This window comes from Cebus imitator, unplaced genomic scaffold (assembly GCF_001604975.1).
Source record: "Cebus imitator isolate Cc_AM_T3 unplaced genomic scaffold, Cebus_imitator-1.0 Scaffold6, whole genome shotgun sequence".
NCBI classification, from domain to species: Eukaryota; Metazoa; Chordata; class Mammalia; order Primates; family Cebidae; genus Cebus; species Cebus imitator.
This window is the reverse complement of record NW_016107321.1, coordinates 14,005,430-14,017,222: the sequence shown is the minus strand read 5'-3', so window position 1 is coordinate 14,017,222 and position 11,793 is coordinate 14,005,430. Positions and strand designations below refer to the sequence as shown.

Sequence of the window (11,793 nt, the reverse complement as noted above, 5' to 3'; positions counted from 1 at the left end):
CTACTAAAAATACAAAAATAAACTGGGCATGGTGGCACACACCTGTAATCCCAGCTACTTGGGAGGCTGAGGCAGGAGAATTGCTTGAACTTGGGAGTTGGAGGTTGTAGTGAGCCGAGATTGTGCCACTGCCCTCCAGCCGGGGTGACAGAGCAAGACTTACTCTCAAAAAACAAACAAGCAAAAAAGCATTTTAATGTGATATCAGAGGAAAAAGGGAAGTGAAGGAGCCATTAACTAAAGTATTTCTGGGATCTCAGAAATAAGGTAAGCTCCCAACGGCGCTGAATTTGCCTTCTGTCTCAGTTCTTTCTACAGCATGTCGCTTCTGGATGGTTATGTAGATCAGAGCTTTGCAAACTGTCCATGGTGAGGGGCAGGTGTGTGTGTTTTCTTTCCGTCTGTCACTCCCAATTCTTTTGTAAAATACACTTTATAAAACGAATACTGGAAAAGTTAGAGGAAGAGTAAGATATATAAAATACAAGCACAAATTTATTATTAGGTTCAACAGATATTAAATCATTCGGTAAACTACTGTAAAGAGTTCTACGTGCTCACCTGATGTCTGTACTTCTCTCCGTGTAGATCAGCAGCAAACAGTTTGCAAATCGGCTCCTGCCACCTCCCATACTTTGAATAGAACTAACTCAGATTCAATATCTGCTTGGATATTTCAATAACAGACATTACAAGGAATGAAGAAGTTAGAGGAGGACCCTCGTGTGCAAATCTTACAATGGTAGAGATCTTAAGGACATAAACTGATGAGAAAATAAATGGGGGAAATTTTAAATCACAGAAAATCATTCAAATGGTAAAAAGCCCCTTTGTGTGTTAACTCTCTGCTCCTTCCCTCACCAAAGTAGAGTAAATTCATTGATCCTCTTGCAGAGTAATTGTTTTCAGTGCAAAAGTGTTTTGTTTTTGTTTTTGTTTTTGTTTTTTGAAATGGAGTCTCTCTCACACTGTAGCCCAGGCTGTAGTGCAGTGGCGTGATCTCGGCTTACTGCAACCTCCACCTCCTGGGTTCCTGGTTCGAGCAATTCTCCTACCTCAGCCTCCCAAGTAACTGGGATTACAGGCACGAGCCACCAATGCCCAGATAATTTTGTATTTTTTAGTAGATAACGGAGTTTCACCATGTTGGCCAGCCTGGTCTTGAACTCCTGACCTCATGATCCATCCGCCTCGGCCTCCCAAAGTGCTGGGATTACAGATGTGAGCCACCGTGCCTGGCCTCAGTGCAAAAGTTTTAAATTGATGCTTCATAGCCGTTAACAGTAGGGTAACCACAGGTGTTTACATAAAAGCCAATAAAATTAATAAGCAGAATGACAGGCTCTAATAAATTTTGTTGGTGTCCTTACTCTGTCATTTATAGCACAGGATGAACTGTTATTATCACTGAGCTTCGAACCACTCATTTTGGCTACAGATGATTACAGCTGCAAATGCAGGGCATGCCACAGTAGTTTTCAGGAAATAGTCTAGGTTTAAAGTATCAAATTTAAAAGACTTTCTTCTGATCAGTGGGGGGAGCAAGTTATGACCATACAACTTTGATCTGTTTTCTAGAGTGGCCCACAAAAATGTGGACTCCTCACGATCTGTTTTCTCAATAATTTCTGAAAACAAGCAACTTTTAAAATTTAGTTTCTCTACTGTAGAGTCAGAGATTTTTGAAACTCTTAGAGCTGGAGAGGGGCCATCAGTTGTTGGATGCAGGCCATGGTTCTTTGTCTCTAACCCCAAATGAAATTCTTTAAGCCCCTTTACTCAATCTTTCTCTCACATGAAGAATTTAGTATCAAGTTTCTGCAAATGAGCAAGCTTCACACTTGAAGTGAGAGAAAGGGTTGTTCATTCTCCCTTTAAGCCCCACTGCGGAGCCTCTGAAGTCAGCCAGGTAAATGTTGTGGCTTGCATCTGTCACCTCTGCCTGCCCCTCATCCTGCCACATTGGTGTGGCTAGTGCCCATCCACATCCTCCTGTTTCACCTTCTTAATTTTGTATACAGTATGCCAAAATGTCCAGCAAACTCTTAAGCTGCTGTTAAATACAAGCATTCACTCCACGTTGTCAGTCCATCCCTTTGCACCTGTGTAATTTAACAGAAATCTCGATGAATATTTATTTATTTTTGCGGGAGTATAGGTTTTATGTGTTGTTCACAGTGTACCATTCTTGCAGTTCTGGGCTCCTTTTGTTTTTCTTATTTGGGCCTGTCTATCCTATGCAGGTACTCAAGCTCTTATGATTGTTCCATTTATAACAGTAAGGGGAACAGGCCAAGCTGTTTGGGGATTTTAATGCCAACTACTCTTAAACTTTTTGAATCTAGTTTCTTACTGAGGTGACTACTTTCTCAAGAAAAGCTGTTACCACAAGCTTGTTTTGAAAAGGGTTTATGAACATTGGTTCATGCGTGACAGTGATTTTAGCATGAAAGAACTAGAATGAAACCTGATTTGATGCAAACTGTGAAATGTGCTACTTGAGAAAGTTTACGATGAAAGCCCTGCCTGTTTTGCATTGGAGGAACCTAAAGAACATGAGAGAATGAAGGTGGACTACTAGAAGGTGTAAGAAACAATTAGCTGATGGTTCTGACATTTCAGCTTCTCCTTTCTCTAGCCGCATCTAAATACGACTGTGTTTGCTGTGGGACATTGGAATGTGGCTGTGTGCTGGGATTTTCATGGTCTGGTTGACTTTTCACAAGGTTACTTCCTCTAAATGCTGCAGATCACCATGTTACGTTTGGGAGGGAGCCATACTTCATTGTTCAGCCTCGGGCAAGGACTGTATTTATTTTTTATTTTACGTTATTTCAGCTGTTTTCACTTTTTTCTTTATTGTTTTCTTGCCTCCTACAGAATCCTTTTTCAAGTCTTGCTAGGGAAAAGGGAACACTCAGTTATGAACTCTTTAGCACACAAGGGGCAGAAAGCGGCCTTCCTCTTTCTCAGCAGTTCAAATTGCTTCTTAGCCACATCAGTTTAACCCATTACGGGTCTGAATCCACAGCAGATTTGTGTGGGAGCTGTTTCTGTGTTAAAACATACAAAATCAATTGAGAGTTTTTGGGCTCATTAACAGCATAGCAGAGAGCAAAAAAGTAAGTTATACACTTATTTTTTTCACTTAAAAAAAGTAAGTTGATATTTGAAAAAAGAATTTGGTTCTATAATTTAACAACAGATAGTTTTGTGACCCAGAGGTTATGTTTAAAACAGTTCTTTCAGTTCAGAATTTTTATTTCTGGTTTTTCACTATATGAATTTTAAAGTATGTTTTTATCATACACATCAGTCAAGGAAGCAGCGGACAATGTGGTTATGCCAAAACGGACAGAATTGGCACGGTGGTCATTGTGGCACCCATCTAGGGAAGCTCTAATATATTTTGGAGGTAGATAGAATGTGTACCATACTCAGGCCGGGCGTGGTGGCTCATGCCTAACCAGCACTTTGGGACAGGTAGATCACCAGGTCAGGAATTCGAGACCAGCCTGACCAACATGGTGAAACCCCACCTCTACTGAAAATTCAAATAAGCTGGGCGTGGTGGCACAGCCTGTAAATCCCAGCTACTCGGGAGGCTGAGGCAGGAGAATCGTTTGAACCTGGGAAGTGGAGGTCGCAGTGAGCTGAGATTGTGCCATTGCACTCCAGCCAGGCAACAGAGCGAGACTCCATCTCAAAAACAAACAAACAAGGAATGTATGCTACATGCTTTCTCTTTGCTAAAACTCTTCATTCTATAAATAGGTGAGTATTAGGGCCAGTAATAAGAGAGCAACTGTGTGCTCTCAGAGTTAATGAGCACATTAGCATAATAATGACTCGAAACAGATATTAAAGATTCAGTAGGCATAATTAAAGATGACTTGGAAAGGACAGGAGTGTTTAAGGCATCCTTCTCATTGATCTCATAGGATTACCTTGACTGCATCAGGGACCAAACAAAACTTCTCATGGGGACCGAAGAAAGATCAGCCCTTTTTGGAAACATACAGGATATCTACCGCTTCAATAGGTAAGTTAATATTCAAAAGATCATTCTTACATAGAAACATTATAAAAATTTCTCAAATGAATGCAGCCTAAGAAAACTTTACCTGTAACCCCTGACTCAGCCTCATACATTTTTGTGGGCTTTTGTGCCATGAAGCTTTCTACTTAGAAGCATCTTTATTTCCTTATGTGTCTCACGTGTATTCCATATTTTCTGTCTCCCTCCTCCTGGCTCAGAAGAAACCTATTTGCCCTGGCAGGGCAGTGACATCTTTTCTTCTGCAACATGACGTGAACAGGACACCTAAGAATACACACTTGCTCAGTCTCCAGGATCCCCAGCTACACTGCATTTTCTATAACTTTTCTTCTACCTGGGGAGTGGGCTGGATGCAGTAAACACAATACATACTTCAAATCATGACATATTAATTCAATTGAATTGATAATTTCAATCAGTTAATTAAAAATGTAAGTATGTAGCAGATACTAGGCTAGAAAATTATAATAGCAAACAAGACGGTGAATAAATAAGTTATTATATTAATGCTTCTTGAAAGAAAACTCAGGGGGTACATAGTGGCTCACACCTTTAATTCCAGCACTTTGGGAGGCCGACATGGGCAGATCACCTGAGGTTAGGAGTTCAAGACCAGTCTGGACAATATGGTGAAACCCCATCTCTACTAAAAATATAAAAATTAGCCAGGTGTGGTGGCGTACACCTGTAATCCCAGTTACTCAGGAGGCTGAGACAGGAGAATCGCTTGAACCCATGAGGTGGAAGTTGCAGTGAGCCAAGATTACACCACTGCAATTTGTCTAGCCAGGGTGATAGAGCTAGACTTCATCAAAGAAAGAAAGAGACAGAGAGAGAGGGGAAAGGAGGGGGAGAGAGAGAAAGACAGAGAGAAAGAAAAGAAAAGGAAGGAAGAGGGGAGAAAGGGGAGAAAGAAAGAGGGAAGGAAGGACAGATGGACAGAAGGATGGATGGACAAGTTAGTAGGCTGGTTAAGGGCACAGAAGCTGGTGTTCAACCTATGTGAGTTTGCATCCCAGCAAAGCCACCTGTATGTGTTGGGTGAATCTGCAAATGGAATGAAATGAACTAACTCCGGTATGTCAAGTCTTTGCTCAAATCCTTCTTCTCACTGAGGCTCCCTGAGTCTCCACACATACCTTACCCCCTCCACTTTTCCTTTTTCTCATGGCGCTCATCAATTTCTAACGGGCTATCTGATTGACGTTTACATTGTGCCTGTTGTTTCTTTCCTCTCCACCCTGACTCACAAAACACTTGTGCCATAAGGACAGGAGTCTGTTCTTTTACCGTCCAAATGTCTGAAATGGTGTCTGGCCCACAGGAGGTATCCAAATGTTTATTGAAGGAAGGAATGGAAATAGTAGGAAAATCTCCCTCCTGTGGTTGTGGTGAAGCTCCCATGACCTGATAAACTGAAAGTGCCAGCACAGAGGAAATACCAAAATATACGCTAGTGATGCTCTTGATTATGTGATGGCGAATTCCCGTCATCACATTCTGCAATGCCCTGTCATTCTGTGACTCAGCTGTAAATGCAAGCTCAGTCCTACCCATCTCGGCTTACCAAAATTGCTAAATGTGAGCTCCTTGAAGGCAGGCTTCACGTCTCCTTGGCCAACCTTGAATCCCAACACCTCGCACAAGCCTGGCCTCTGGGAGACATGTTCCTTGATTTGAAACGCCTTATCCTTTCATTCTGAAAGCCTAGGGTGTAGGAAGTATCAGTGTTAGAACAGCACTTTTTTTGTTTGACTCAGTTAGACTTCGAAAAACAGTCTGTTAATGTTGCATCAGTGTTTCTCAGCCCAGGCTATACACTGGAATCACCTGGGAAACTGGATCCTACCTCCAGAAATTCTGACTCGTTGGTCGAGGTGAGGCCAGAACATCAGAACTTTGCAAAGGTCCTCAAGTGTTTGGAAAGTGCAGCCGTGGTTGAGATACACAGTCTAGATAAAATAAACAAACTAAACAGAAAATAGAGGAAGGGCATAAAAACTGAGTTAGAGAATCCAGAGACTACTTGTAATGTGCTGGTGTGAAAGCCGGCCCTCATGGCGCAGTCGCTGATGATAAAATCCTGTGTGCCCCTGAAGTTTCTAGTTTCAGAGCCCACTAATGCCTTCTGACTTAGAAAAAGGCAAGAGGGCTAGGTCCCGGGAGGCCCCTGGCCTAGGTCTTCTGTGGTTTGGCTGTGAGTTGATGGTAAGGCATATTTATAGTGCTTGCTCCATACCAGAGGCCATAGAGCACTAGGTGCATTTTTACTTCATATGCATCATCTGAGCCTCTCTGACTCCAAACCCCAGGCATTTAGCCATGTGCCCTCCTGCCAGAGTAGAGCCCTGCTTCTCAGGCATGTTTCATGAAGTTGTGGCTTACTCCAGGAGGGGCTTTTAATCCTGGAGTTTAAATCTTCATGTGTCTCCTAATTTAAAGAAAGATAAGAATGAGGCCAGGCCCGGTGGCTCACACCTGTAATCCCAGCACCTTGAGAGGCCGAAGTGGGCAGATCACTTGAGGTCAGGAGTTTGAGACCAGCCTGGCCAGCATGGCAAAACCCCATCTCTATTGAAAATACAAAAATAAATTAGCTGGATGTTGTGGCACATGCCTGTAATCCCAGCTACTTGGAAGGCTGAGACAGGAGAATCACTTGAACCCGGGAGGCAGAGGTTGCAGTGAGCCGAGATTGCACCACTGCACTCCATCCTGGGCAACAGAGTGAGACTCTGTCTCAAATAAATAAGTGACTCTATCCTGTGCAACAGAGTGAGACTCTGTCTGAAATAAATGAATGAATGAGTGAACAAGTTAGCAAGAAGGGATCTTTGCAATGGATCCCAGTCTGCGGAATTGGATGACTGAGATTTATATTCCTCAATCACGTCTCTGTTATTTTCTTTATTTTCTTTTCTTTTTTTTTTTTTTTTTTTTTTTTTTTTTTTTTTTTTTTTTTTTTTGAGGCAGAGTTTCACTGTATCACCCAGGCTAGAGTGCAGTGATGCAATCTCAGCTCGTTACAACCTCCGCCTCCCGGATTCAACCAATCAATGGGTGTATCAATTTCAAATCTTTGGTTGGAGCTTGAAGTAATAACTTTCAGCTCCTATTAGTTCAGGTCCAAGTTTTTCAAAATCATATAATAATATTGTGGCCAACTAGATAAGACTTAAATCTAAAATTAGAGAGGGCATAAAGAAATGGTATTATGCTGGCCTGAAAAATTCAACTGACTGGGTCTCTTTTTTCAGTAAAGATTTCCAAAATACAGAAAAGCACAGAAAGACATTCTGTGAAAGAGTTGGGTGTGGCTCATTTATCATATTACTCCTGTCTTTGGGCTATATTTGCTTTAAAATTTGTTGGATGCATAAAGGCATTTCAAATAATGTTGAATCCACTTACATACCCATCCTAGTCACATGCCGCTCTGTGGAGAATGGCACACTGGTGTGTTGGTAAACCAGTTATCCAGCATGGGGAAGGGGAAGCTAGGATCTGGAATTTGTGCTGATTTCTGTGGTATAAACACCCATCACAGCAGATTTCAAGTTACTAACACAACATCGCTGAACACGGAGTTAAGAAGAGATGAGCAGAATTGGCTCAGGCAAGCCAGTGTAAGTTGGCTTGGTATACAACTGTGCTGGAACTGCTATCCAAAGCTTGGGGTTTCTTTCCCAAGCATGGTACTGTTGCCATCACTAGATAGACAAGTATTTATTTAAAATGTGTAACATGCTGTGGGAGGGCTGCTTGAGCCGAGCAGTTTGAAACCAGCCTGGGCAACATGGTGAGATCCCATCCCTATAAAAAATCAAAAAATTAGCAGAACATGATGGCACATGCCCATGGTCCTACTACGCAGGAGACTGAGGCAGGAGGGTTGCTAGAGCCCAGGAGTTTGAGACTGCAGTGAGCTATCATGGCACCATGGCACTCCAGAATAGGCAACAGAGTGAGACCCTGTCTCAAAAAATAAAAGAAGTCACATGCTTTCACCTGTTTCAAATATGGCATACATGGTGCCAACTTACAGCTTATTTTCACTCAACATTGTTTTGGGGATTTATAGCTCTAGTTCGTTTAACTGCTATGTAATAGCCATTGGGGATGATCTGTCTCTGCATTTTGCCAATTGAGGTAAGATTGAGCATCTTTTCTTGTTGGCCACTTTGCTCTCTTTTGCAATTTCCTGGCTCATGTCCATTGCCCATTGTTCCATTGGGATATTTCTTTTTCTTGTATAGGAGATCTTGATGAATTCTGGATAGTATCTTTGTAGATTATGTGAGGTAGAAATATCTCCTACCATGAGACATGTCTTTTAAATTTAATTGGGCTTTATTTGAAAATAAGTTGTGGACCGGGCACAGTAGCTCACGCCTATAATCCCAGCACTTTGGGAGGCCGGGGCGGGTGGATCACAAGGTCAGTAGCCCAAGCCCAGCCTGACCAACATGGTGAAACCATGGCAAAACCCTGTCTGTACTAAAAATACAAAAATTATTGTATTTTTGGGCGTGGTGGTCACACCTGTAATCCCAGCTACTCATGAGGCTGAGGCAGGAGAATCGCCTGAACCCAGGAGGCGGAGGTTGCAGTGAGCCAAGATCATGCCACTGCACTCCAGCCTGGGCGACAGGCAAGACTCCATCTCAAAAAAAAAAAAAAAAAAAAAAAAAAGACTTACGCGGATGTTTCTAGGCTCTGTGTTCTCTCTTTCACTGGCCCACCCATTCTTGTCCCATACCACACAGTTTTGATGATCAAGCCCACGTTGCTCTTCTTCAACACTGGCTTAGCTTTTCTTGGACTCTGCACTGTCAAGGGATTTTTTTTTTTTTAATTTATTATTTCCTTGAACTACTCTATTGGGATTTTTATTGAAATTGCATTAAAATTTATAGATTAATTTCAACAGAATTGCCATCTTTACATTAGTGTCATTCCATACATAAACATATATGTCTTCAATCAAGCCTTTTAAAATTTCTTCTGATAATGTAATTTCTCCATCACATTCATACATGCAACTTTGATGTTTTTTTCATACATGTAACTTTTAAAACTTTATTCCTAGATACTTATAGCTTTTGATGTTATTTGGACTAGAACATTTTTTCCTTTTTTGAAATTTGGCTGTTATTCTCATCTAGCAATGCTTTTGATTTTTTTATATGTCAGTACTGTAACAAACTTTCTCAACTTTCCTGCTTAAGAATGGTTCATAGATCTCTTGCATTTCTGTGTAGATAATGATGTGTGAAGAGGAGGAAGCTTTTTTGTCATCTTTTATAGTACTATAAAATTTGTAGAAAATTTTCTTTTCCTCTTTCTACCCTTTATTGTCTTTTTCGTGTCTTATTGCTTTGGGTAAGTCTTCCTATACAATATTGTTTAGATGTTGGCATCCTTATCCTTTTTTTGGCCTTAGCAGGAATATTTTACCCTTAAATGTGATGTTTGCTGTGGTTTTAGACAAACACTTGTCCTATTTTGCTAAGATTTTATTGTAAATACTGAATTTTATTCAATGCTTGATATGTCTTTAATAAAGTTAGCATACAGTTTTACTCTTTCAATTCATAATGTGGTAAATATTATTAATAGGGATTATGATTTGAATCATATGTAAAATTAGTAGAATAAACCCTACCCAGTCATGATGTTTTGTATATTTAGGCACTGATTCATTTAAATTTTTTAAAAATTTTTGTTTATTTTTTTTGTGACAGTATCACTCTGTCACTCAGGCTAGAGTGCTGTGGTGTGATCTTGAGTCACTGCAGCCTCTATCTCCCAGATTCAAGCGATTCTCTTGCCTCAGCCTCTCAAGTAGCTGGGACTACAGGCACATGCCACCACACCCAGCTAATTTTTGTGTTTTTGTAGAGACGGAGTTTCATCATGTTGGGCAGGCTGGTCTCAAGCTCCTTGATCCACCTATCTCAGCCTCCCAAAGTGCTGGGATTACAGGAGGGAGCCACTGTGCCCAGCCCAATTTATTTATATTTGTAGAAGAATTTTTTCAGGCATGTTCATAAATGACAGTAGAATATAATTTCTTTCCTTGTCCTATCTTTGTTTGCTTTTGGTATATGACTAGATTTAAATTGCTATTTCACAAAATCTGTCATGAAATGTTTTGGAATACAATCGAAACTTTATTTTTGTGTTCTTTTTGTTACCCAAATATCTCTTTCTCTTAAAATTCCCATGGTAACCTAGAAATTTAAGTCTCTGTTTGGTGTCTGGAATAAATAACCACGAGGTCAGGAAACTGGGTTAGTCCAAAGAAACCACTTTTCTCATTTGAACTAGCTGCCTAAAATCCAGTATTTTACTGCAAACCAAAAAGAAATGCCAACTTCTAAAGTATCAAATGCATTTATTTTGTATAACTAAAAAAAAAAAATAAAAAGAGAGAGACAGAAAGAAGAAAGTAGCCCTCTCTTGGCATACAGAAACGTAAACTGCAATTTGCAATTTGAGTCTTCCTTTAAGAATGAAGAGTGAGGAAATAAAGATCATTCTTCCACATTGAACGTCTGTTTTTAGACATTCGGTTGTTTCTTAGCAGATTAAAATCATCCAAGCTCTCTCCCTCCCTCCCTCAGAAGATCAGAGTAAAACTCCCCTTTTTCCTTCAACTCTTTTCTTTATTCAGTGTACCTATGTTGAGTCATTACTCTGTATGAAACCATGGACTAGTCTAATAGTCTAAGGATGAATGACACCATTGTACAACAGAGGCAATAAGTCACATAATCAAGGAAGAAACAGAATGCTTTGAGAATGCTGAGGAATGTGCAATTAATTTTGTCTGAGGGGGACTTTACAGAGCAACTAACACATATCTGAAGACAAAAGAAATTCTTTGGGCCACGCTTTTTCTTCTCCTTGATTGTAATTTAGGGAGTGAAATCATGGGATACATAAAACAGCAAGGCAAAGGAAGGTGGAATCGTTTTCTTTTCTAGTGTATTTCCATACCACCAAAATGTCTGACTTCTGTACAATGGTAGAGATATTTTTACCCACACTTTTTTTCAACTGGACTTTTCCAGACCAGTGCCTGGAAAGTATGAGTGAAATTATTGCAGTAATTTCTCTTCCCTGCACATGTGTCTGTGGATGCAGTGGGTTAAAATGCCAGCTGATTAGGCAATGGGAAAGGGAAGTGCTGCTGAGAATCCTGCAGACCGGAAGGGGAGGGGCTGCATCCTCCAATCTCTCTCAGTGTAAAGGGATAGAAGATTCAAGGTCATAATATAATTCCTGCCTCAAAGTTCACATCAGGGTTCAGAAAAGCTTCACATGTGGTATGTTCTGTAAATGAGAACAGTGTTTCCTCTCATTTCCCACCCAACTAAGGCACCTGAGCTCAAGTAGGAAACTTTATAATTGTTTTAACAGTCCTTCTCAAAAAGGAGAAAATATTTAGAATAATTACTACAGGAAAAGAGAAAATATCCAAATCCTAAAGGCAAGATGACTCTAATTTAGTTTTGAATACAAAACACAATCTGTGAGTTATTTCTTCCTCCTCGTGCACAAGTGCAGGTACACCTTAGCCACACTGATGCATTCCAGGTATACATGTGAAATTTCACCTTAGTCACACTGATACAGTCCTGGTGCACATGTGCAGTTGTGCATTAGTCACACTGATGCAGTCCTGGTGCACATGTGCAGTTGTGCATTATTCACAATGATGCAGTCCT

At 40.6% G+C, this 11,793-nt stretch overlaps 1 protein-coding gene across 1 annotated transcript in view; it reads left to right on the top strand.

Annotated features, from left to right (window-relative positions):
* The window catches only part of PLEKHG1 (pleckstrin homology and RhoGEF domain containing G1), a 164,136-nt gene that overhangs the window by 78,650 nt on the left and 73,693 nt on the right, over nt 1-11,793 (top strand). Inside the window, exon 3 of the mRNA XM_037742241.1 lies at nt 3,942-4,042. Coding sequence (XP_037598169.1) covers nt 3,942-4,042 — 101 coding nt within the window. The remainder of the gene's footprint in view (nt 1-3,941; nt 4,043-11,793) is intronic.